Here is a 27,279-nt window from a genome sequence, read left to right as displayed (position 1 = left end):
CATACATACATACATACATACAGACACACACACACACACACACACACACACACACACACACTTTCCATGTCAGCTCCCATGGATCTTCTTTCTATGTGGTCTACACAGCAGATGCTCACTTTCTGTTCTTTTCTGCTATTGCTGACAAATCTCAATCGTTCATAGCGTTCCATTTTTGCCTGATTATTTTCAGTTCCATCATTAGAAGGATTCACTGCTGTCAGAAACAGCACAGGTGATGCAGCCCTCTGTGCAAATTGCTGGCGGTCCTCCAGTGCGTTCCTATGAGCAAGGACCACATTTCCCCAGCCCTTTTCCTCTTCATTTTCCCTGGGATGGTGGGTAAAAATGCTAGTTGAGTTGTTTAAAATATTCTCTCAGCAGAGGGCTTTTGCTTTTGTCCACTGTCCAGACTCACTTCACTTCTGTGTGACCTGGGCTGTGCTCGGCTCCAGGGAGTTTTTGTTTTGTTTGCTGCTTCCATGGTGTGTGTGTATATGTGTGTGTGTGTGTGTGTGTGTGTGTGTGTGTGTGTGTGTGTGTGTGCTGCCTGGGCCAAGAGAATTATAGAACATTAACACTATTTAAAAGACTTTAGATATATACTTATACATCTATACTATATTGTCATTTAAAGGAGGGGAAACTGAGGCAAGGGGGATGTGAGGACACTTTCCCATAGTCACACAGGAAAGCACATTCAGGGTGCAATTACAGCTCTGAAGGTGGGGATTCTGGGCTTTCTGATTGTTCTGATTTTTGAGGTACTGGGGACTCAACCCAGGGCCTTATACGTGCCACACAATCATGGTATCACCGAGCTTCATCCCCATGGTCCTTACCTAGCTTCAGAGTACTGGTTGGCCAAGTTCAACACCAATGAGTATACAGCCTTTTGGTGCTGTGATTCAGGGGAGAGTCTACTGAGTGCACAATAAGTGTTTTAAACACATTTGTGGAATGAATGTTTGTGCATAACAGATCAGAGGCAAAAAAAGTACATCTTGTCAAAAAGTGCTCTGGAACCTGGGAAGGCAGACTTCTGTTAGGTGCCCATTTGGGGGAAAATGGCCTTTCTAATTTTTTAAATTAAAACAGGAAAATTAATGAGCTGTTGGAACTGTTGGAAGCAGGCGGCCAAGGCCCCAGGGCTGAGACAGGCGTGTTTGGAACTGTCACCCTGTGGGAATTCCCCAGGAGCTGTTCCTCCTCCAAGAGATGGGCAGATAAACTGACTGGAAGGAGAGCTTGGTTTCTTTTGCATTCCTGAAGGAAGGAAGCCTGGCTGGGTCTCTAGTGGTTTCTAGGGAGCTTCTCAGGCATTGCCTTGACTCCCTCAGTGCCTATCACTCTCCTGTTCCTTGGTCCCCAAAGACCTTTTATTTTACAGCTTTGATCTCCAGAAGAGCATCAGCGCTTTGGGCCTTTCCTGACTCCATAGGTGGCTGGGTCAATGGAAGTGGGGCCTATCCTGCCTCTGTCAATCACTGTGCCACTCTGTTCATGCTAGCATCACTGTTGCCTGAATGCTAATAGAAGTATTTGTGCGTGTGCGCGCGCATGCGTGCGTGCGTGTGTGTGTGTGTGTGTGTGTGTGTGTGTGTGTGTGTGTGTGTATAGCAAGCACTTTGGCCACTGAACCATGTCATCAGCCCTGCAGCAGCTTTTGATTCTTCCGTTATCACTTGGCCCCTCCCAGTCTGTGTCCCATGCTGATGGGACACATCCATGCAGATCCCATCGTTTCTTCTTTTCAACCCTCTTCCTCAAAGCTTCCCAGACAAGAGATCAAAGTCCCTCGCCACCTTGGCCAGGTCTCGTGGCCTGGCACCTGGTTGTCTGTGCTCCACTTTAGCCACGTTCCCCTTTCTGAACCAGATGTGTGCCAATGAGAAAGTGTCTTCTCATCTTTGGACCTCAGTTTCCTCATCTGAAAAGCAGATACCATAACCCCCGGCATCCTGTATCTAATGAGACGCTCAGCCACTCCTCAGTTACTCTCAACTCTCAGGTTCTCCTCCTCCAAAGATGAACAAATTCCAGATATCTTGATTCACAATGAACCTTTTCTTCTGCGAAAGAACAGCCTGATTTTACTCTAAGTTCCCCGAGGAAACCTTTCCTCTTCCCTTCTTTTCTGCTGTCTTAGCCTAGGTTGACCTGCCCCGCTAGAGAGGATGTTCTTCTGAACCCTCTCATTAGTGGGCTTGTGCTGTCACATCCATTGCTGGTGGGCAATTTGGCTTCAGAATGTGAAGCCTCCTGTCTGAACTCAGCCATCTGTTCCCCTAGGGGAAAATAGCACATGCCTATAAATGACGTACTTTCTTACAAGGAGACCTCCTTCGGCTCCATTCCAGGAATCGAGTTTTCCAGGAAGCAAGGACCTGGCCCCAGTGGTTGCTTTATTGAAGGATGTTCTTGGGAACCCATCAGTCATTTTCTGGTCACATTTTCATTGATAGGCACAGAGGACAGGAAAATAATGGGTGCATGTACAAAGGACAGTCCACTGGGACCAAATGGAGGTACTCACCACCAGAATGGGAGCATTCATATGATAAAGGAAATCTGTGGCCACCTGCTGAGCCTCAGAAATTGGCATCTTCTCTGAGGGCCCAGGTGGTCAGGAAGAGGTGAGGGCTTGGTGTACCCAGCACACCAATTAGGTTAGAAGGAATTACTGGCACACTATACCTCCATTCCCATATACTTTGTCTCACTGAACTGAAAAGACACCTGAGCTCCATCGGTGATGAAGACCCAGGCCAATTGCATTTCCACAGGGCACTCCTGGAGTGGGGATTGTCAGCATGGGTAAAAAGACTCAAGTCATACAGGACTTCAGCTGTCTGTAAAACACTCTTCACAAACACCAACTCTTGTTTGCTTGCTCAGCCCCAGGAGGTTGGGGGAAACTGAGTCTTAGAGAGGTTCATCGAGTTGATCATTCAAGCAGAAGGTGGTTAAACCCACACAGTAATGCTTATCATTGTGAGTTCAGCGTTCTCTCCAATACAAAACCTATTTTTCTTTCTTTTTCTCACCCTCCAAGGAACACAGGAATGAAAACACAGGGTAAGGGCTCCAAAATGCTGCTGCTGGCTGGGGGAATAATTCAAGTTCCAGCTGCAAGCTAGCATCCAAACACAACCACCCCCTGAACTTCCCAGGCCAGGCCAGTCCACACACCCTGCTGTCCCTGGCCTCTTGCTGGCAGCAGCAAATGATGGAGGCCAAGGGCAAGGCTGTCAGCAGCAGGCAGAGTGTGGCTGTGTGTTCACCACCATCAGGCCTGAGTGAGTTATCCATCCCTCCTGGAGGTGACTTCCGGGAGGGAAGGAACTGGAGGCAGTGGCTACTCACTCCCTCACTGACTGCACAGAAGCTGAATGTTCCAGAACTGGAAAACTACCAAGCTACTAAACGCCTTCCCAGGCGGGTACCTCAGGGAATCATTCTTCAGGATGTCTTCCCCAGGTTCTGCTCTCGAGAGTGAAACAACCATGGGAAATGTTTATTTCTCTCTCATTTTCTCCCTCATTCTATCACTCCACATTTAATAAGTACACAGAGAGAACCCATTCTGCTGTGTCCTGGACCTTTTGAAGCACCAGTATACACAATACCACCCTGCTCAGCCACTGAGGTAGAGGAGGTGTGCACCTCAGTGATTGTGAGATTTCCTATGTGACATTTCACTTTGGGTGTGAGTTGGGCTGGACTATGCTCTGTGGTTAGACATTATTCCGGATGTTTTTGTGGGAGTGAGAGTGGTTTTTTTTTTTGGGGGGGGTATAAGACTAACATTTAAACTGGAATTTTTTGAGTGGAATGGGTTGCCTGATTGACCCATAGTGAGAACGGTCTTCATGACCACTTGAAGGTCCTATACCAACCCAAGAATGGCCTCCCCCAATCAAAAAGGAATTGTGCAGCAAATGCCTTCTGACTTGAAATGCATCAGCATCTCTGCACCAGGGTTCCAGATAACCAGCTGATCTTGCAGATCTGGGACTTGCCAGCCTCAATAACACAGAAGTCAATTCTTTAAATAAATTTCTTTACACATATATATGGACTTTAAAAAAAACAAACAAACAGGGTTTCACTATGATGCTCTGGCTGTCCTGGAACTCATTATGTTGACTAGGCTTGCCTTGAACTCACAGAGATCCTCCTACCTATGTGCTTATGCCTCCCAAGTGCTGGAATTAACGATGTGTGCCACCAAGCCCAGCTGATTTTATTTCATTTTTTTAAAAGGAAATTGTGTGTGTGTGTGTGTGTGTGTGTGTGTGTGTGTGTGTGTGTGTTTGCATGCCCAAAAGAGGGTGTTGGATCTCCTGGAACTGTAGTTATAGATGGCTGTAAGCATCCCAGCATGCATGTAGGGAGCTGAACCTGCAAGGGTAACACGTGCTCTTAACCACTGAGCCACCTCTTCAGCCCTGGTTCTGTTTCTTTGGCAAACTCTGGTTGATGGACTTTTCAGTCTCACCATACTCTCCACATACGCCTGTAAGTGTAGTGGTATTTGCTCCGCCCATGACCTTGGGCTATCCAGCTTGAAAGAGGTCATGATTCTTGTCTGTGTACGTGACTTCTTGACTTCTTGCCTGGGTATGTGATCTCTTAAAAGGAAAGAGGGAGTGGTCATGCTGCTCTTCTTGGTGTGCTCAGACACTGGACAGCCAGTTGCATTCACTTCCAGGCAGAACAGAGGACGATTTCAGCTGTTTACTCGGTTCTGTATTCGTGAGTGTATTTCCCCAATTTATATCTTAATAAGTTCCAGTTATCCATTAAACAGACTCACTTGGATTGATCTTAACAAGTGACACCCAATGTAGGGCACAAACCCAGGACCCTGACATTAAGAATCTCATGCTCTATTGATTGAGCTAGCTGGGTTGGTTATAACTTGTATTAGGGTTGGGGGTGGAACAATAAAGTTAGACTCAGGAATCTCTTTTGGGAAAGAAAAAAGTAGAATAGATAGGATATTAAGGTAGATTATTGTATCTACTTGTAAATTAATTTAGCAAACTATCAGCCTTAGATAGTTTGCATTGGTATGGATTCTTGTATATTGATACAAATGTAAACTATTTTCTATTTCTGTTTAAGATAATTTGTATATTGATACAGATTCAAAACTGTAGTACATATGCTCCTACTTCTGTTTAAAATATTTTGTATATTGATATATATGTAAAATTGTATTTGCCATACTGTATATATGTTCTATCTCTGTTTAGTATATTTTGTATATTGATACATATTAAGGATATTGTTGTCATATTGCACTATACATTTTTTCCTTCTGATTAAGATACTTTGTATATTGTCACAAATTCAAGGTCATTGTCCTTATACTGTTTGGCTGTTTACAGATTGTTTATTCTTATATGTGAAACCTGTCTTCAAGTTATTCAGGTTGATAAGAATTATAGGTTAATAGTCACCCATGCTTGTCATATTTATAGTCATGTTAGTTAGGTTTTCTAGACATACAGAAATATATGTCAGATGGATAGGTAATCTTCAAACACTTCATAGACCTAGAGAATATGGTATTTAAATGTTTTAATAACCTAAAATTTTGTTGACATGAGAAACAATTGCTCCTGACAGCACCGATCTACTCCCAAGAGGATGTAGGGCATCGAAGACACTCGGTATGGAGTTTATCTTCTTCTTGGCAATAAATAGCCTGCTGGGCAAAGAACTGCCCTTGCCTCGGCTGCTGACAGTAAGCACATTGTCCTTTCTGGATAAGCAGGACACAAGGAAAAGCACCTGGTGAACCTTGCCAAGACAAGGTAAGCTGGTCTTTCAAAATTCCAGCTTCTGAAATTGGTCTGTCAGATATTCTAGGCCTTAGCCATAGTGGATACCCCAGCATTGCAGAGAAACACTGGGTAACTGTCCAGGCAGCCAATCTCTGTCGTTTCTTGCATTTCTGGAAGCTGCTTGCTTGCACTTCCTGTTTACTCAGGTAATATTATTTTCCTTCTCAGGTTTTTGATGGGGTTGAAGACTAGATAGTTACAGTTACAATTCTTTCATGGTGGCGGTGGCCCACACCTTTAACTCCAGCTCTTGGGAGGCAGAGTCAGGAGGATCTCTGAGTCTCAGGCCAGCCTGGTCTACAGAGTGAGTTCCAGGAAAGGCACAAAGCTACACAGAGAAACCCTGTCTCCAAAAACCAAACCAAACCAAACCAAACCAAACCAAACCAAACCAAACCAAAAACAAAAATTCTCTCGTGTCTTAGCTAAGAACATATTAGGTACTAGATTCAGATTCTTCAGGATAGGACAGCTTTTGGGTAATCTCTATAATTTGCCATTTACCTATGATTTGGACATTTAGTATGTTTCTTACTTGTCATTGTTCTTGTTGGTTATAGTTCCCTTTTTGTTTATGTCATTGCCCTTCATTTCTCCTGGACAATACTTGATAATCGTTCTTATTGTAAATAGTTTGTGTTAGGTTTAGAACCTTCTTATTTAGACAAAAAGGGGAAGTGTAGGGGTATTTGTTCCACCTATGACCTTGTGCTATCTAGCCCAGAAGAGGCGATGCTTCTTGCCTATGTATGTGACTTCTTGACCTCTTGCCTGGGTACGTGACCTCTTAAAAGGAAAGAGGGAGGGGTTACGCTGTTCTTCTTGGCATGATGGGACATCGGAGGGCCAGGTGCATTCACTTCCAGGCAGAACAGAGGATGACTTCAGCTGTTTACTTGGTTCTGTATTCATGAGTGTATTTCCCCAATTTATATCTTAATAAACCCCAACTACCCATTAAACAGACTCACGTGGATTGATCTTAACACTGTAGCATCTGTCTGGGGCCACCAGAGTGTCTCTCCCGTTCACCTTCTCTGTGGCTGTCATCCTTCTACACGGCCCCACCCCTGTATCCCTTCACTGCTCTTGCACTATCACCTTTGGGCTTTTACCATGTAATCACTGCACACCAACCAGCTTTGGCCTGGAGCTGCTCGCTCTAAGTCTGTTAGAGTTTGTCCTTGGCGCATCAAAGGGAGTAAGGCAGAAAGGAGAAAGAATCACATTCTCTCTCACTTTCAGTGTCAATCAAGGCTAAATTTACAAATGGAGTACCATTGCAGAAAGTGTTTCTTCCCAGGCTAGGGGAACATGGTTACTAAATAAATCTATTCTTCAAGAGGCCTTTGAGACCCTTCAGTGATGGAGGTGGGCCGGGCTTCAGCCCATCCACGTGGATTACCAATGTCCACCCCCACCCCAGTGGCATTTCAGGGAAGGGTGCTTGTCTATCTTCTTCGATCCCAGGAGAAGGACCTCCTTTGTCAAACTGCCTCCTGAGAGCTCTTTCGGGCTCCCAGTACTTTGTCCCTTTCTGTTAGAATTCATTCTCACTATACTGAAAATAGACAAGTGTTTTTATCTCTGGCTAAGGTTCAAGGATGCCGGTGCGTGCCTCACTCTTCAGGGACCTTCTGAGGGGTCACCAGGCAAGCAGAGCCTCTCTTCTCTGCCTGGTTCCCACACATACTGAGAATCTAAACAAGGAGGCTGTGAGCATCCCACTGATGCTTTTTTTCAGATGAAGGCCAAGTTAGAGAACTTAGCTTTTGCATGGACCAAGTGGTCCTTCTTAGCAAATCCACAATGAGATGGAACCATTTGCTGCACAAGACTACACAGGAGAGGGCATGTGGGGAAGAAGAGCCAGTGCTGGGGAAGTGGCTGGCTGGCTTGCCCCTGAAGGCCACTCTCCTCCAGGCCAAGAGCAGGCTGGCTTCTGCAAGCCCAACACTTTCCTTCCCAGGTCTCCTAGACAGGGGCTCATCCAGCCATGGGGTGGAGCAGGGTCATTTGATGTGCTGGGATAACACTACCCTCCCATTGCACTTTAAGAAAGAAGAGGGGCTGAGGAGATGGCTTAGTGGGTAAAACACAGCACAAGTGTGAGGATCTGAGTTCAAATCCTCAGAACCCATGTAAGAGCCAGGCATGTTAAAATGTCTGTCATCCCAGTTCTCCTGTGACAGACCGCTTAACTTCCAGACCTGTCCAGGCCAGTTGGCCTGGCCTATGTAGCAGCCAACATCAAACAAGGTGGAAGATGAGCGTTAACACTTGAGATTGAGCATGAACTCAAGCGCGCGCACGCGCGCGCGCGCACACACACACACACACACACACACACACGCCACTTATACACAGAAAACCAGAGTGATGGGACCAGCCCCCTCATTATTTTACAAGAAAACCGGGGACTCAGGCCACTTGTCACCTGGGTATTCTGTAACCTTAGTTATGTGACAAATGCCAGTGGTAATACTGTACCAAATACAGTCCCAAAGCAAGAAGAAGAGTCTTTGCCTCCTGCCATTAGCTGATGCTCAGGGAATCCTCAAGCCACCTTGGCATGCTCTGGTGTAGAACCTGGGAGCAGCCCTGGACGACTCGGCCGCTGAGGAAATCTTGGCACAGTACTGTAATTGTGGATTCAGGAAACACTGCCCTTGGCTCATTTAATTCTCTCCACATAATTAGAAGAGGGAGAAATGAAATGTCAGGAGGAAATACACATTTAATTCATGTTAAAGAGCCTGGTTCATTTTTTTAATGCTGGCCCTTTTTGTTCCTGCTCGGTCCTTGGTCACTGTAAATCAGTTTAAAAAAATGGTTTCAAAGCAGAAAAGGACAAGGAAGTGGAGGAGAAGCCCTTCACATTTAATCTTCCCGTGGCGCCAGTTAGGATTTTAATTTTGAAGCACGGGTAAGGAGGCAGAAGTGGCCTTTGGCCCATTGAGAAGCAGAATAATCGCAAATGGTGATAGACTTGGGGGCGGGTATGTGAGACTTCCATCACAAACTACCTAAAGAATGAAGATTTCTCTTAGGGCTGCGGGGAGGAACAGGCATTTCCAATTCCTTCTTAATGGGAATATAAACAAAGCCATTCCAGAGCAAGGGCTTACATGAGCTCTCTTAAAAAATGTAAAGAGAAAGGAAGAAGGAAGGAAGGAAGGAAGGAAGGAAGGAAGGAAGGAGCAGAAAAATGACCTCATTATTATTTTTTTTTTTACCTCGGAGCTGAGGACTGAACTTGCACTTGCTTGACAAGCATTCTACCACTGAGCTAAAGCCCCAACCCTGACTTCATTAAAATTTACTCCGGGAAAAAACGTTGCTCTCCAAGGCTCCTACATCCCTGAGAGCGTCCAGAGCTAAACCTAGAATGGAAGAAACTAGGTGGGATATTTGCGAGTCTTAAGCCACTATGAGATAAATCTGAGGCACTAACACCGGGTGCGCTGACCTGGCTCTCCGGGATCGCCGCGGCCGGCTTGATCTGCCCCCTAGCGGACCTGTGTGGTGCTGCAGCGCTGGACTCCCGCCGCCCGAAAGCCGGCCACCTTCAGACAGCGCCGCGTGCTGACGCGGTCCGCGCACAACCTGGCCACCGCTCTCCGCTTGCCTTCGGTCCGCATCCAGCCACCAGCCAAGCCGCAGGCTAGAGGATTGCGGAGACGCCGGGATCTACTCGTGGTGGCACCGAGAGTGGCGCCGGCAGCTCTCCCATCCTGCGGGGGAGAGCCCGCGCATCTCTGAGGCCATCCGCTGCGGTGCAACTTCCCCGGTGGCGAGGCAACTTTGGGCTAACCTGCAGGCTCGCTTCAGGTGGCTGGGTCCTGCGCACCGTGGGGACAGGATGGTTAGGACCAATGGGACCATCAGCTTCTGAGGCAAGCCTCTGGCGCCTCTCCCGCTTCTGGTTCCCCGAGGCGCTCAGGATGCTCCGAGGGACTGAAAAGTGACAGCTTGGACGACGACACAGAGCCCTTGAAGCAGCTTTGAGGCTGCTGGGCTGGGGGATTCCTGTGAGAGGTGTCTACCCCAGGAGTCTCTCTCATAGCAGCCTTACGTCCTCGGGAGGTGGGGGGCGCTAGGCTCGCAGGCAGGAGTCCCTCCTGGAGCGAGAGGATTCGGGGAGTTCCGGGAGCCGAGGCTGAGTATCTTGGAACAGAAGGATGTGCAGGAGCTGAGCTTTTGGGGGACCCTAGGAAGACGTACTTGAAGTAAAGCTTACTAAGATGGGGGCTGCCTTGGGTGTCCTTTAGAAGGTGGCTGTGCTGTGTCCTGAGGGGAGAGGTGTCAGTTTGGGGCTTCTTTGGGAGGGGATGCTGGGGAAGGGGGGTCCCTGTTCTCGGGAAAGCGGTTAATCGCAAGGCTCCTCTCTCAGCAGGCCGAGCGGCTGACCCTTTCCTGGGACCCACGCTCAAGTGCATCTGCAGAGGTTCAAAAGAGGTAAGGCAACCCGGGATTTCTGCAGTGGTGGCTGATAGCCCGGTGGGTGGGCTTGTGTCCTGAGACTCAGGTAACTTCAGGTTCCCAGGAAGGGGACAAGGACGCCCCACGCGCGTCCTAAGAGAAGCACCAAGGTCTTCTCACTGCCCTCCTGGTTTGTTTCAGGGCGGCAAGAGACAGATCAGTGCCGGGGTGCTCCTGTAGACACCTGGACGGCGCATCGGGCCCCGCCCCGCGCTCCACGCTTTAAAGAGCAGCAAGGCCGGGCGCTCCGTCGCGGTCGCGGTCGCGGTCACGGTCATGGAGGGCACGCCCGCAGCCAACTGGAGCATCGAGTTGGACCTCGGGAGTGGAGTGCCGCCCGGGGTGGAGGGAAACCTCACGGCCGGGCCACCGCGGCGCAACGAGGCCCTGGCGCGCGTGGAGGTGGCGGTGCTGTGCCTCATTCTGTTCCTGGCGCTGAGCGGCAACGCGTGCGTGCTGCTGGCGCTGCGCACCACGCGCCACAAGCACTCGCGCCTCTTCTTTTTCATGAAGCACCTGAGCATCGCCGACCTGGTGGTGGCTGTGTTCCAGGTGCTCCCGCAGCTGCTGTGGGACATCACCTTCCGCTTCTACGGGCCCGACCTGCTGTGTCGTCTGGTCAAATACTTGCAGGTGGTGGGCATGTTCGCCTCCACCTACCTGCTGCTGCTCATGTCGCTCGACCGCTGCCTGGCCATCTGCCAGCCGCTGCGCTCGCTGCGCCGCCGAACCGACCGCCTGGCGGTGCTGGCGACGTGGCTCGGCTGCCTGGTGGCCAGCGCGCCGCAGGTGCACATTTTCTCGCTGCGCGAAGTGGCGGACGGCGTCTTTGACTGCTGGGCTGAGTTCATCCAGCCCTGGGGACCCAAGGCTTACGTCACGTGGATCACGCTCGCCGTCTACATTGTGCCTGTCATCGTGCTGGCCGCCTGCTATGGCCTCATCAGCTTCAAGATCTGGCAGAACTTGCGACTCAAGACGGCAGCGGCTGCGGCGGAGGCCGAGGGGACTGAAGGATCTGCGGCCGGCGGAGCTGGGCGCGCGGCGCTGGCTCGGGTCAGCAGCGTCAAGCTCATCTCCAAGGCGAAGATCCGCACAGTGAAGATGACCTTTATCATTGTACTGGCCTTCATCGTGTGCTGGACGCCTTTCTTCTTCGTGCAGATGTGGAGCGTCTGGGACGTCAATGCGCCCAAGGAAGGTAGTGTGGGTGGAGAGGAAAGAGGGGGGCAGGGGTAGGCCCTAGTTCCGCTATCTCTGTACTTTCAAAGTTCCGGGGTCCTCCTGGGGCATGGTTTGATATCCCAATCCCCTGGTCCATAATCTTTGAGGAGATAACCTCTCCGAGTCTCCAGGACTTAAAGGTTCTCCAGCACGGAAATAACCCATTAAAGTACCAACTCTTGCCAGAATTCAGGTAAAATGCCCCATAGGCCTTGGGCAACTCTGAGTGCAAAAATCCTTATTATGGAGGGGGAAACTGAGGCAGGTGACTGTCTTTCCTACAGAGAGACAGAATAGAGGTGGGTTTCCAACCTGAGCACAGGCTCAGGCTCCTACTTTGAGTTCACTTTAAATTGAACGACTTTAAGTTAAGTTGCCTTGGACCCATAAGGTCAGTGTTGGCTAGGGTCAACCTCAGGAAGGGACAGCTGGTCCTGGGAAAGCTGAAGGAGTATCTAATGAAGGTTGAATGGATCTCCTGAGGGACTTCTATGGAGGTCAAGACAAGTTCCAGAGCCTCTCATCTGGTGGCAGCCATGGAGAGAGAAATATTTTAGAGGACCTGGGCAGGAACAGGGCTGGGGTGCCCGAGACTGAGCCTTGTTTTTGGGAGACCGGAAGGGAGCCAAGAGGACAGTCATCAGCTTTGACCCGGAGGCTGTGTGATAGCCACACAGAAGGGAAGAGCCTTTCTCCCTGGAGACCCCTGAGGTTATAGGATAATGACTGGAATTTGTTAGAAGTCTGGAGGGGGTGGAGTGATACATCTGGAGGGGGTGGAGTGATACATCTGGAGGAGGGAGCTGAGGAAACAGAGCAGTCTGGGCTCCGGGCCTGTGGTGTGTGCTGGGCACCAAGTACAGCCCCACCTTGATCCTACCACCCCCAATGACTTATTTGGAAAAGCAGGAGCCATCTTCCCTGGTAGCCCTGCCTTGTACCTTTGTTTTGAAGATTAGCACAGCCCACATCTAGGAAGGCCTGGTCTCGCTGCACAGACCTGTCAGAAAGGACTTAGCTGTTCCAACCCTAGATGGTGCAAAATGGTATTATGGATATAATCACCACTGCTCTCAACGCCAAATCCCTCTGCTTGGGAAGCTAGGTTCTCCGTGCAGGTGACCTGAGTTTCACAGCTCTGTTCTTTTCTGGAAACCACAGACCCCTGGATTCACAGAGCCCTCCTGCTTTGCTCCATAGTGGCCAGGATACCTATCACTCGGCATATACTGATGGCCTGTGGTAGTCAGGGCAAAGATTGCTATGTGGATTCTGTCCATTGTGTGGCCTCTGGTCACACATTCCAAAGGCCCAGAAAAGGAAAGGCACTTCTACTGGGTCATAGAGAAAGTTTGTGCAGAGCGACAGCTGGAGCTGGAGTTTCCTGAACCAGGGTTTGTAGGAAGGGCTGTGGCCAGGGAGCCGAGGGAGGTGTAAGACTGAAGTGGGAGTTCCTAAATAAGGCCTCAGGCCTAGCTGCTTCCTCAGCAGAGCCGGAGGATCTTAGCCCATGTGGTACAAAGGGACCTCCAATACCAATGGCTGCAGATGCTAGATGGGCACCCCTTAGGGCCAGCCTGGGGGATGCTGGTTGTATTGGTAATTTTCTTGTCTCTGTGACAAAAGCAGTTTAAGGAAGAAGGGTTGACTTTGGCTCATAGTGTGAGGGGACAGTCATTGAAGGGGGGGATGTGGAACAGCAGGGGTGCGGGGGCTGGTCACATTGCATCCACTGGCAGAAGGCAGATAGAGATGAGCACTGTTGCCCAGCTCGGATTCTTCTTATTCGGTCCAGGCCCCAGTCTATGGACGGTGCCACCCACGTTCAGGGTAGGTTTTCCATCCCCATGTAAACCTGGAAATGTCACCCTCACAGACCTGTCTAGAGGTGTATCCCCTAAGTGACTAAATCCTGTCAAGTTGAAAATGAGAGTCGACCATCACACATGACATCTGGCCCTGCCTCCTGCACTAACTGACTCTGAGACGCTGGGCCAGGGGACTGTTTGTCCCTTGACTCTCCGTGTCTACCTCTGAGGGTGAGGCCACTTCAGTGCCTATAGTGGCAGTGGTGGGAACACCTTGGAGGGCCTGGCTCTTCAGTGGCCTAGCCCTGTGGAAAGCCATGGGGAAGGTGGACCCTCCAGCTTGATTCTGCAGGTTATACATCACAATCTCATGGACAGTTCTCAGCTGCCTTGGCTCCTGGAGGAGGGTGGTTGTGAGGAGGTGGTTGTGAGCACTTCTGTGCTTTGGGCTTGTATTGTGCTGTTTCCCTGGGTTCTGCTGCAAGTGACTTTAACCCTCCACTCCCAGAGGGTTTGTTAATGGTTGGAAAGAAAGCTGGTGAGTGGAAGCTTGATCCGGAGCCTTTCCCATTTGACAGGTGTCTGAGTGGGCTGGGGGCAGTGAGGAGGGAAAGGCCGCACGGAGGCCTTGGATCTGGAAGCTAGCCTGCAGCTTGGGGGACCTTAGATTTGGGGAGCTAAGCCTACAGGCTGGGCCACGGCATACTCTCCACAGAGCCTGGGTTGGGGCTGGGCCTGCAGCCTGCTGGCTTTTACCCCACCACCTTGTCCTGGGCAAGTTAGAAGCCAAGAGCACCGAAAGGCTCCTCCTAGTGCCGGGGCTGTAAGGGGAGCCCCTAGACTTCTTTAGGCCCTGCTGACAGAAGTCCTCAAGCACAGGAAGGAGCAAGTCCCTACCAGAGACTTGTTGCCACCTGTAGGTCTGAGGTCTCTCAATAGTGCATGGCCATTCCTGTCTAAGCAACAGGAATAACAGCCAGGATGGAGCAAGACTCCCTTTCTGGGTATTAGTTTGGGTCAAGTGAGGAGTTAGATGAATGCTCACCTGTGTGTCACCTGGGTGTGTCCAGACTCCCTGGTTCTCATCAAACTCAGCATGTAGATATGCCCAGCCCGAACATGAGGAGACCGATGCTCTGAGAAATGCCTTCAAGATTGGTGCCGAGTCAACAGCAGGGCCAGGGTCTGACCCCATGGAGTCTCCCACTGGAGATGGACAGGCTGAATTGCCCCCCAGCACCCCACCGCACCCACTGAGGGAAACCTCAGCATCAGGATTTCCTGGGCCCTTGACAAAATGCTGGTTTAGACCCACAGAGACAGAGGAGACACTGCCTGGCTGGTCCCATCATCCTGACATCCAGGCTCACCCCATCCCATCTGACCATGTCTACCCCGCCCCATTGCTGGGACCCCTAAAGCCTTGCACAGCCTCTGCTGCCTTAGCCTCAGCCCTCATCATCTGTGTTCCCCCTTTCTCTTCCCGTCTCTGCCTTCTTGGCTACAAGCATGACCTTTCACCTCACCACTCTTGGTAGTTTGGGACAGATCACCTTGTGTGTATGTGATTGTGTGTGCATATTATACATGTGAGTGTCTGCATGTATGTGTGCTGGTACATGTCTGTGTGTATGCACATGTGTTCATGTGGGTATGGGTGCATAAGTTAAGGTGTGTTTGTGTGTGTGTTCATATTGGTGTGTGTGTGTGTGTGTGTGTGTGTGTGTGTGTGTGTGTGTGTGTTTATGTGGGTGGGTGTGGGCTTGTGGGTGAACCTCTGTATATGTGTATTCATGTTGATATGTGTTTATATATGTAAGTGTTGTGTGTCCATATGTGTGTTCATATGGGTGTTGTGTAATTTTGTTTGTCTTTGTGTATGCATGTGTGTTCATGCTGGTGTAGGTGCATGTATGTGTATGCATTGTGTGTTTGCTTACATAGGTGTTCATTTGAATTTATATCTCTGTGTGTGTATGTTCACGTGTATGTGCGTATGTTGTATGTTTGCTTGTGTGGGTGTTGGTTCATGTGTGTGTGCATGCTATGTTCACGTGAGAGTGGGTGCATGTGTATGAGTGGTTATGCATGCATGTATAGGTTCTCATACACTTGTATGCACGTGCGTATGGAAGCCAGAGGTCAACTTTATGCAGTGGCTCAGGTGCCTTCTGCTAGTTTTTTTGAGCCATTGTCTCTCGCTGGCCTGGAACCCACTGATTCAGCTAGACTGCCTGGCCAGTCAGATCCCCTGTTTCCAATTCCATCTCCTCAGCGGTGGGGTTGCAAGCATGCACCACTGTGCTGGCTTTTCAACATGGTTGCTGGCGATCTAACTCAGGTCCTCGTGCTTGGAAGGCAAACACTTTAACATCTGAGCTGTCTCCTCAGCCTAATGTGTTGTCTGCTTCTGAAAAATAAGAAGCAAATTTTAACAGGTACCAGGGCTTTAGGGAGCCAGCGAGGGGTGGGAGTGGTTTTGAGAGCAGGGGTAGCAGGGTGGGCTGTGGCAGTGGGTGGCGGCTGGCTGGCCTGGGATGCTGAGAAGCATGGAGGAGAGAGCATCTTGCTTCCCCACAGGGGGAAGGCTGGTGGGGACGGTCTAGCTCTGGTCTTGGAAGTGTCCCAGCTGGACCCTTGGTGAGGGAGAGAGGAAGAGACTAGGTGTCCACAGTGTCCTCTTCCTGGGCTGCTTGCTCCTTGGGTCCTAGCCACTGGATGGCCAGGAGATGGCGCTTCTGTGCCAGGCTTCTGTCCGCTTGGCCACACCTCGCACCTGAACAATCCCTCTCTGCTTGTTCTCTCCCCATTCACCTGACTACCGAGTGTGAACTTAATTTTCCCAGAGGGAATTGCATTTGAGTCCAGTCACCGTGTAAGCAGGCCATGTCCTGTCATCTAACAGGGAGATTGTCTTTTTTGCCTTTCTGATGTGCTAGAGGAGGTGGCTGATTTATCAAGGCTTCCTGTCTGCTAATTTCATGCTTCAATTCAGGTCAGTCCCTTATCGACCTCTTCTTATTTTCCAGTTTCTGCTTGCAGCTAGGGACATGGCCACAAATGGGACAGAATCCCCAGCCAAGGAGTATTAAAAAAAAAAAAATGAGAACATGATGGGATGATTCCACACTAGAAGCACTCATTTACCATGTAAAGTGAATGTTCGTAGGAGGCAGTGGCTGACTGTTTCACTGGGGGAAGAAATCAGGAGGGTTTCAGAGAGGAAGCAGTGTTTGAAAAGGTTTCTGAGGGCTGAATAGGAGCTTACTGTACAAAGAAGCAGGTTCACATTTCATAGTTGGAAGCATAGACTGTTATTTTATTATTTCTTCCCATTCTCTACCCATATGAGTTGGGGCTAGTTAGAAAGAATTTTAGTCGTACAAAAATCACTGAGATCCTGGTTAAAAGGCTGGTCTGACTGGGCATTCTGGGAGTGGAGCCTGCATCTTTGGTACCTGTACAGGTGATGCTAAGTGGTACCCATGCAGCCGGCCACCACACTTTGAGTAGCAGAACTTTAAGACATAGTCTGTGACCTAAACCTGCCATGTGCCTCCCATGTGCTTCCTTTTCCTCGAGAATGGCATAACATGGAACATGCAAGAAGATCTGCCTTTTCTTCTTCATCCGAGCCCACCAGTCTCCCATGTTGCTCAGCTATGACCAGAGCCTGAACAAAGGTCATTTTAACCTCAGTAACCCCAGGTGCTCCTCACAGCCCTGAAATGCATGGAGCTAGAATACCATAGAGAGTTCTAGAAGAATCATAGTTGTGAAAGTTCAGTCTTTGCAAAGATTCATCCCGTGGTGTATCCTGGGACTCCGTCTTGATGTTAACATACATTTAGAAGGGATATTTTGAAGGGCCTGTCAGAAGCCTCCTACTATACCCTACAAGTCTCCCCCCACCCCCTCGGTTCTACATATTCTGGGGGAGGCCTTGCCCAGGAGTCTGGCTTCCTGGGTGGGAATTTTAGGAAGTTGCTGGTGAATGGGAGTCAGAGGAGAGGAGCCACAAGCCTTTGTTTGCACAACCTGTGAATGCCTGGATTGCCTCAGGAACAACACAGCCTGTGGGGGCCGAGGCCAGCTGCCTACCAGCTGTCCTGGGCTAATCTGGGCCTTCAATGCAGGGCATAGTGAGTGCCGGGAAGTCCAAAAGGGGGCGGGGTTATCGGGGTGTGAGTGGAGCTGGTCTGGTGGCCATAGAAAGCCTGGTGCTGCCCCTCCACAACCTGCTGTGCCATCCCCCCCCCCCCCCCGCCCCCGTGAGTCACATGCACAGGCGCCCAGCACCAGACTCTGGCTAGTGATGTGGTTGCTTCTGCCCATTCCTCTACCACATAGAGGGAGCTCCCCCTTGCAGGTGTCCCCAGACCCTAGTCCACCCAGCCTCTCCCTCAAATGCTGCCACTCTGATTTATCTCAGAGTTGGTCATTTCACCCAGTGTGTGAATCCCTGTGCCCAGGAACTTGATGAGTCAACATGGGTCCCCAGCGCCAGCTTGGTTCTGGCAAGGCTAAATGAACTGGATTCCGAGGCTAGATGGATGTTTGATCTCTTCCTCCCCCAGGTAGCTCCTGGGCAAGCGGATGGCCCAGCACTTCCTCTCCTGGTTCCTTTCTGGCAGGGACCAGCCAGACCAGGTTGCTAGCCTGGGCGCCTGCCAGGACCTCTGCTCATGGGGAGAGTGTGGTTTTCACTTCAGGAGAGAGGAAGACAGAATTTGATAGCTGGCCTTTCTGGACAGTCCCCTGAAGTCCTGCTCACCCTGTTTGTAGAAACCTACCCTGCTGGGCTAATTACGTTGCCAGCAGTGAAAGTTTCCCCAGATGGATTCTCTTGAGTTTCTCTCATGTATACATCCAATCCCAGGGCTCTGTTTTTCCTTCTTTTATTTTAATTTTTGAGAAGCGTGAGAAGAAAGGAACTAAGGGCAGTTTCTTTAACTGACCTCTGATCAGAACCCCTGACCATGGACTTAAACACATGACAACAGCTGACGGCCATCTTTTATCCTTTACCATCTTTTCATACCGGCTTTAAGACCCTCTCCATTTTCCCACTTTCCTTCAGTGTCCAGATGATGGAAACAACACTCAGAGGGCAGATGTGGCTAAGAGAAGGACCACGGGGGACTTAGACCTGGAGGTTTGGGAGGGGTCCTGTCTTCCAGACACCTCCCTCCTCAGGGTAGTTTCTCTGGGCTCAGGTCTCCTTCTGTGAACCGTGTCTGCTCCCAGGTGACTTTTGTGCATACCTCCATCCTGGCCTCTGGATCTCTCTTATCTCTGTCCTCACTCCACGATGTCTCTGTCTTCTGGGAAACGTGGCAGGAGACCAGGCTTACAAGGATCTTGCAATCTGGGATGTCCCTACAACGAGGATAGACGTAGGCTGGGTTGCTGGCCTTGGAGCATCTTGAATCACTAAGCATTCCTGAAATGTGGCCACTCCTTTGTCCAGAGGCAACAAGAAGCCCCCACTGTGAGCACTGAGCAGCCTGCACTCTGGCAGCTGAAGGGTGAGCTGTGAGTCCTGAAGGGTTGAGACTGCAGCATTCCCCTTTTAAAGAGGTGGGACCACATCATCCTCTTTTGGAATGGGTGAGGCCTCAGCATCCTCTTCCTGAAAGGATGAGACTGCAGTCTCCTCTTCTTGTGGGGTGGGACCACAGCATCTTACAGCCTACTGGATTTGCCTAAAAGCAGAGATAGGTCAGTCAGCACCCCTAGACTGAAGATGTGTCCAACCTTTTGGTTTCTCTGGGCAACACCCGACCAAGGAGAAAATTGTCTCGGGTTACATGTTTAGATTTCAAGGATGTCCAATTCACAGCCTGCAGGTTTTGAGAACATACATATGTTTATTTTGTATGACACTGAGACATGGTGTTGTTGACAGATTTCATACTTGTGTAGTGCACAGTCAAGCTTCAAAAAAAAAATAGTGTGATGTCTTCAGTAAGTTTACAACTGTGTAGGTCTGCATCCATAGATTTCCTGGGCTGCATATAACCTGTGGGCTGTAGTCTGGATGTCTCTGCAAGCTTTCCATAACTAGTCTGTGTGTTGGGAAAGAAGATAAACATGGGCAGGATCTCAGTGTGGGGGAGCATCAAGGGATGATGTGGTCCTGGACCTCCAGGAGGTAAGGCTGGTAAGCAGAAGGCAGAGGGGAGGGCTGCACACATGCTCACAGCAGGCGAGTCCTGGCTTATGCCCCAGCTGAAGAAAGTCTTGGCATTTCCAAGCGATGTAGGTCCCCCATATCTGCAGTACAAGGCTAGATATTTCCCGGGCACTGAGAAAAACAGCGAGAGCCAAGGGCACTTGTGTCCACTGTGAGTTATTTGTTCTGTGGTGGAGCTGAGAGCCCATGTCAAAGTGCGTAAACTTTCCAGAAACTGACAAGCTGGTAGAGCTGGGCACTTTGACCATGCAGGCTTCAGGGTGTGGGCCTCTTATGCCAGCACAAGTGTCTACTCCATGTGTCTGCTGATGTTCTTGGCCCAAGAGCCACACTCTGGAATCAGTCGGTGACAGACACAGCCATATGGCTGTGGAGCTTCGAGACGCTCAGCTATGGGGTCTTGTATCTTTGCCCCACCCAGGGTGCTTCACATTCCCAGACACACCCCAGCCCGGGGAATACAAGCATGCCTGTTTCCTATGCAGGAGGCTAACGCTGTTGGGAATTACTAGAGCAACGTGTGCAGGAAGGGCATCCCCATCATTCCAGCAGGGATGTGATGATATGCAGGCTGTGCTTGCTGTTGAGGAATTTGAATTCTGAACCACACTTGTTTGTCAGCCAATCAGTCTCACTACATTCCTACAAGGAAGAGAGCTTTGGCTTCCCATCTCATGAGGAAACAGATGTACAGAGATGTTGAGTAACTTCCCCAAGAACACACAGCTCCAAAATATGGAGCCAGATCCTTGTCCCCATCTGTGTGACTCAGAGATTTGATTCTGGCACAATTTAATTCTGTTCAGTGTAGTGTGAGGAGGAGCTTCTTTCTGTGGCCCACACTGCCCTAAGTGTGCTTGCTCTGGGGTCTGCACCCACTCCAGGGCTCACACTGCCCTAAGTGCGCTTGCTCTGGGGTCTGCAGGCCACTCCGGGGCCCTCAGTATCTACTTTTTGTTTGTTTGTTTGTTTGTTTTGAGACTGGGTTTCTCCATGTAGTTTTGGTGCCTGTCCTGGAACTCACTCTGTAGACCAGGCTGGCCTTGAACTCACTGAGGTCCGCCTGGCTCTGCCTCCCGAGTGCTGGGATTAAAGGTGTGTGCTACCCCCATCCAGCTCAGTATCTACCCTTTAACACCTGCCACTCCTATAGGCATTTCATCAAGGACTGCCTGATTTTTATTTTTATTTTTCCATTTGGGGTCAGATGACAAATTCTTTAGGCTTTGGGGTTCAAGGTCTTGTTTACAATTGTTCAACTCTGCCCCTGAAGTGCAAAAGCAGCCATAGAAAACCTGTGAATGGATGGCCATAGATACATTCTAATAAAACTTTATTGATAAACACAGTGCAGGCAGACTTTAGCCCATGAGCCACGGTCTGCTGACTTCTGGGTCCGTGCTTGGGGGGACATATCTGGAGAGAAGGATAATGATCCCATTGGAGGTATCGAAAGTCCTCTCCCAGGCACTCACCTCTAGGACTCTGTATTTGTCCTAGGAACAGGGATATTCTCTCTGTGGTCCACACTGCCTTGCTCAGGTGCACTTGCTCAGGCAGCCTTGGCTTTGGAGCTGAGATCTGCTAACAGGAGCCTTTTCGGACCACAAGAATGAGAACCTGTTTTTAAAAGGAGCTAGCTCTATTACTTTTGGGTGGAAAGGTGTGGTGTGTGCCCTCCGGTGGGGGGGTTCCCTTCCTTCTCTACACTTACTCCCCTCCTCTGTAAACCGAGGTGCAGACGGCTCTGGGAGCTGCACCTTCCCGGGAAGCCTTGGACAGAGGTGCTGACCCAGCCTGCCTGCATGGTCTTACCCCATTAGAGAAGCACCATAACATGGGCCGACAATGTTTCCATGCTTCGGTCATTCTGAATGCATAACCATGATGTCAGTGGCTTCAGGTGACCCACCAAGATTATGCAGGGAGAAGATCCATATCCAAAACACCTAGACCCAGAGGTGTCTCTCTGGATTTTGGAATATTTGCACATAGGCAATCATCTGTCTTGGGGGTGGGACCTGAGTCTAACCATGAAATTCATACGTGCTACATGTATACTATGCAGCCCAAAGGGAATTTTACACAGGGCTTTTAGTGCTGTTGGGTTTTGGCTGACATATCACATGAGGTCGGGTGTGGCACTTTCCAACTGGGAAATCACGTCAACACACAAAAACTTTCTAACTTGGGAGCACTTGAAATGCTGGGTTTCCTCATCAGGTCTGCTCAGCCTATCCTTTGTACTCTACCCAGCCAGGCTGGAGCCTTTGGGTCTGGCTATGAGATTCCCTCTCATTTCATCTCCGTCTTCTCTGGGGCTGATGGTTTGTTTCATTGTGTTTGTTTGGCCTTTATTGATTTTTGCCTCTTTTATGATTTGACCATAGTCTATTTTTAGTCTTGTGGGTGATTTTAACCTTAAGGCATCTCACCACTATTTCGCTTCTTCTCTTTACTCAGGCAAACAGAAGCAAATAGAAAATCCCCTTTCATAAAAATAAAGAATCTGGCCAGGCAGTGGTGGCACACACCTTTAATTCCAGCACTTGGGAGGCAGAGCCAGGCAGATCTCTATGAGTTTGAGGCCAGCCTGATCTACAGAGCGAGATCCAGGACAGGCACTAAAATTACACAGAGAAACCCTGTCTCAAAAAAAACCCCCAACCAAACAAACAAAAAAACAAACAACAGCAACAACAACAAAAAAAAGGAATCTGATCATATTGGCTTTTCTTCCTCTGTTGTTCTCTGTTTGTTACTGTTTTTATTTTAGGGATTGGATGTTCCAGTTTGGATTTCTGAAAACACTTTTTGCAAGAATCACTTTTTTTTTTTTTTTTTTTGTCTATTGTAGCTTGCTTCTGTGCCAGTGGGCATACTAATGAACTGGATCAGTTGCTCTTAAATATGGCTGCCATTCAGAACCCCTGAGGGCCTGTTCCACCATTGCTGAGTGCCTCCCAGGGCCCCGAGAACTTGCATTTCATCCAGGTTTTCAGGAGCTGCTGTGCCCTGGGGTTGCCACTCTGTGAACCCCTCAGGCCTCCCAGCAGCTCCTCTTCCATGGCTGCTGGGGACTTCACTAGCAAGCTTCTGTTCTCTGTACCGAGATCTTGCCATTCCTGCCTCCCAGGGGAGATCTCTTTCCTGGGTTGAGATCTTGACTTCTGGAGTGAGTTTTGGAAGTGTTTCCGAAAGATAGAAAAGCAGGGGGGTGGGGGATAGTGGAGGTGTCAGCCCCCATCCTGGGTCTTTCCTCGCAGCCAGGCAGAGAATCTTGTCTCACTGTTTTATCTCCGCTGGGTTTCTAGAGAAGCGCCTAGACTCATCTCTTGTCAGAAACAGTCTCCACTCTTCAGACTTAAGGCCAGTGAAAGAAACCTAGATTTCGTTTTTTTTATTCCTTCTGCTTGAAGTAAGTTTGTCTCTTCATTCTGGTGTCCACAGAGTCCAGTGGGGTGCCTGGCATGTGCTCACAGCCACCACCTCTTCCTGGGCACTCCTATGTACCTGGCACTTTTTGAACCTTGCTGGCTTCCAGACAGGATGGGGATTCTCATTGTCCTATGTAAAGATGAAGGAACTGAAGCCCCGGGGAGATACGGTGATTAGATATAGCAATTGGTACTGGCTGGGCTATGCAAACGAGGTCTGGCATCTCCTGGGCACCCCTGTGTTCTTTGGTGTCAGAGTAGCAGGCACTCAGGCATTTGCTGGGTGATGGATGAAGGAGCAAGTGACGAGATGCATGCAGCATCCGCTGAAGGAAAAAGGCCTTCAGTGCCTGGGGCAGCTGGAGGGTAAGGGCAAGGGTGAGGTAACGTTAGGGGTTGTACCGAGCCCTAGTTATTTCGGGTAATGGACCCTGAGCAAGGCTGTGGAAGAAAGACATGCTGTGCCTGGTTGGTTCCTTGTCTTGTGATCCAGTCTGCGGTACCTGCGGTTGGAGGAACACCCATGGCCGCTGCAGCAGGCAGGTCTGGGATGGTCCCAGCGTGACCCCTTGTTCTCCTTTCCTCCCGACCCACCTTACAGCTTCTGCCTTCATCATCGCCATGCTCTTGGCCAGCCTCAACAGCTGCTGCAACCCTTGGATCTACATGCTCTTCACGGGCCATCTCTTCCACGAACTTGTGCAACGCTTCCTCTGCTGCTCTGCCCGTTACCTGAAGGGCAGCCGGCCTGGAGAGACAAGCGTCAGCAAGAAGAGCAACTCATCTACCTTTGTCCTGAGTCGCCGCAGCTCCAGCCAGAGGAGCTGCACTCAGCCATCTTCAGCGTGAGCCCACCACTCCAGCCAGCGGCAGGGGTTATGCGGACTCTGGTCTGCCCCCTGGTGGCCGTGCATGGAGCTGTATAAGGTGCCTATTGGTGTGTCCTATTCCTTGAGGTGGCTAGAGCGTGGGGCATATTCTGTCTTGGGGTCGGGGAAATGTCTCTATGGGAGATGACAGAGTCACTCAGCCATCAGAAGGTTGCCTGGGCTCTCACCTGTGCTTCTATTACCCCAACCAGAATGCTCCTGGGTGGCGGGTGGGCTCTCCTGAACCTGGCTTTCATTCCATTATTATTATTATGTTTTTACTTGTTTATCCTGGGATCTTGTGAAAGGCAGTACGCCACGGATTGGTGGCCAGTGGGCTGGGACAAGGAATGGGAAATGAGGCCTCAGATGCAGAGTGGTGCTGATTTCCTTGTGACCCAAGTTGTGTGGACAGATCTTAGCCTCCTCAGGGACCAGTTTGTCGCGGGGGAAAACACTGGGAAGTGGGGACTGAACTGGGAGGCCACCTGGCTCAGGAAGGCAATGAGAACATGGGCTGAAATGCTGAAGAAGCTGATGCTTGATAAACATTTGGGGAAGAAAAATAAATGAGAGCCCTCCAGGACAGACAGGACTGGGGAGAACTGTTTGTACATGACACTGACCCGTTCATTTGAGACCCTACGGAACACACATGCAGGTAGCCCGTCTTCTCTCCCAACTCTGGAGCTGACAAATGAATAGCAAGGTTGCAGAGTGCCTGGTCAATGTAGAAAACTCATTCATATTTCCTTAGACTTCTGGCGAACAATGGGAGAGTTAACTTAAGAGATTCCATCCTTAAATGTGTCAGAGTGAATAAGGGAGAGCCAGGGTTAACAGAGGTAATGTACGACTTGTGCCCCGAAAGCTGGAAATACCATGGAAGGAAATTAAAGGAGACTAAATAAACGGGGACACCTCATGCTGATGGATCAGAGATGTAATATTGTTGGACAGATTTGATGTAATCCTCATCAAAATCCTAGCTGGCTTCTGCACAAATTGATAAACTGATCCCAAAATTCCTAAGGAAATGGAAATTGGGGTGGTTAACATGCTTTGAAATGCGTGGTGGGTGCACAATTTTGAGAGCATGTTAAAAATCACTGAACCAGGGGCTGAGGAGACGGCCCACTTAGAGCAGTATCTGCTGAGCAAGGATGAGATGCCCATCATCTGTGCAGAAGCCAGGTTCAGTGGCAGGTGTTTGTAACCTCAGCCCTGGGGGGTGAAGACACATGGATCCTAGAGACTTGCTGACCAACCAGCCTAGGAGACTGATCAACTTTGGGTCCAGCAAAAGACTCTCTCTCAAAATAAATAAGTCAATAAAAAATAAGAAAGAGAGTGACAGAGGAAGACATCTGAAGTCAACCTTTAGTTTCTATAGGTACATATGGATGTACAACACACACACACACACTCACATGCAAGCAGACACTCACACTCACACACACACACAATCACTAAACTATATATATTTAAAAATGTGAGAAAAAGAAGTTCACGCAGTGAGTTCTGGATGAATTTCTTAGTTTCTCTTTCTCAAGTGCCGCCGTTTCTCTTGTGACTTACCACCTCCAAGTGTCTACAGCAGAGGCTGGCTCTGTTCTGGCCAGGGAAAGTGGTATCACTCCCATCTGCCTTTAACAAAGGCCCAAGGGATGCTCTGCAGCTGCTGTGTCTCGTCTTCTTTAGAACAGCAATTCCCCAGGAGTCTCAAAGGTTTTGTTTATCCAGTAAGTATGATTTCAAATGTTCTCTCAGCCTTGAGGGCAGGATACAACTCTGTCTCAGAAATACCTTCAGTCATTAATACAGGACACAATTGACTAGTGGTTTTCTGTCTGTGACTGGTCACTATGCACTCTGGAGCATCTTTGAAATACCCAGACCTAATTATGGACTTACTGAGATATATCAAGGGTACTTCCAAAAAGCCTCGAATCTGCAGATCCACTTTACCACACTCCCATTTCTGAACACATTTTTCTTCTGCCACATTGCAGTATTTGCCCAAACACACACACATATCCAAATGCACACATGCACACATAAGTATGAGCTAGCACAGTCTGGTGTTCAGGGAGGAGGGAGCCGTGTACTGCAGTGCCCATGTTCAACATCTGCAATTAAAGGCAAGCTACTTGGCACCAGCTGGAGAGAGGAGGCGATGTCATCTTTGGACTCAGAGGCATTGCACAGTGGTCCACCTCATGCATGCAGCGTTACCACCAGCCAGTTCTTTGAGAAGCCAGCAGGATTCTGCTTTGGGGCATTTGTGCCCATGTTCTAGACCACCCAGGTGGCCTGGGTGCACACTGGCAGTAGGGTGGGGGTCTGTTAGCATCTGCATCTTGAAGATGTCCTTTGTCCTTGCTGTTCACTGAGAAGCTGCCCTCCTTAGAGCCAACAGGTGTCACCAGGGGTCAAAGGAACAGTAACTCAGATATTCTGACCAGGGGCACAGTGTTCCTGGGATCCCCAGAGGTGCAAGGCTTTGGACATTGAAACCTCCTGGGATGCTGTGTCATTCTGTGTGGAATCTCTAGCTGGTACCTGGGGTCTTGTTATGGTCCTGACACCTGTGTCTATGACATAGGCGATGATTGACTTCATCAGGAACATTGGATTGGCACCTCCCATCCAATCCCACGGGAGAATATTTTCACCAATTCTTGTTATTTTTCCAATCAAAGCCTAGCATCTCTAGGGGTCTCAAACACTCCCCCAATCCTGTGTCCTATGTCCTCCTTCTTCAGGCCCCACTCTTGACATCCCCAATGTCCCTTCCTGTTTTCCAACCTGTTTACAATCCATGTTCAGGGCTGGAGGTTGTATTAAACTGGAGCATGCTGAATATTCTGGAATGTTTCATTGTTCTGACCATGAGGAGTCAGTGTGCAAACTGTGAGAGTTATTTAGGCCCTGCAAAAAAAAAAAATCTACACTTAAAAATCTGTGGTCTCCTTTTGGTACAAATCAGAGTCATCCATTCCAGAAGCACAAAGGGATGTCTGTGCAGCCTGCCTGGATGATGATCCTGGCTACAGCATGTAACTGTTCTGTATTCAATTGCAATGAGATGCCACTTAGCACACAGTGTGAATTCCTTGGTATTCTTCTTCCATGGACTTTGTGTGGTGCCTCCATGTCCCCGCATCTGGTGAGTGATGTGGTCAATCCTGCTTTACCAGCTGCTTCATAAAAGGTGCACTTAATAAATATTTTTTTTCCTGTATATTTCATTGCCTTTTTCTCCCTCCCCCAAACAGTGACCTCTCATATCAGTTTCCTGGCAGGCTCCAGGGTCACCTGTCTGCTGGTGACAGCTGCATGGGCTGTGGCAGGGTCAAGAAGGGGGGCCCGGTATTCTTCTCTGGAGTCCTGGGTGTGCTCGTGTGT

General features: G+C 49.5%; 1 protein-coding gene across 1 annotated transcript; it reads left to right on the top strand.

The window, feature by feature from the left end:
* Positions 1-10,613: 10,613 nt before the first annotated feature.
* Positions 10,614-23,851, top strand: Oxtr (oxytocin receptor). The gene is made up of 2 exons (XM_059256835.1): positions 10,614-11,538; positions 23,604-23,851. The coding sequence occupies exons 1-2, from the start codon at positions 10,614-10,616 to the stop codon at positions 23,849-23,851; spliced, it is 1,173 nt and encodes a 390-aa protein (XP_059112818.1).
* The last annotated feature ends 3,428 nt before the right edge of the window (positions 23,852-27,279 follow it).

Source organism: Peromyscus eremicus, chromosome 3 (genome assembly GCF_949786415.1).
Source record: "Peromyscus eremicus chromosome 3, PerEre_H2_v1, whole genome shotgun sequence".
Taxonomy (NCBI): domain Eukaryota; kingdom Metazoa; phylum Chordata; class Mammalia; order Rodentia; family Cricetidae; genus Peromyscus; species Peromyscus eremicus.
The sequence above is the reverse complement of the archived record's forward strand: the minus strand, read 5'-3'. Positions and strand labels throughout refer to the sequence as shown.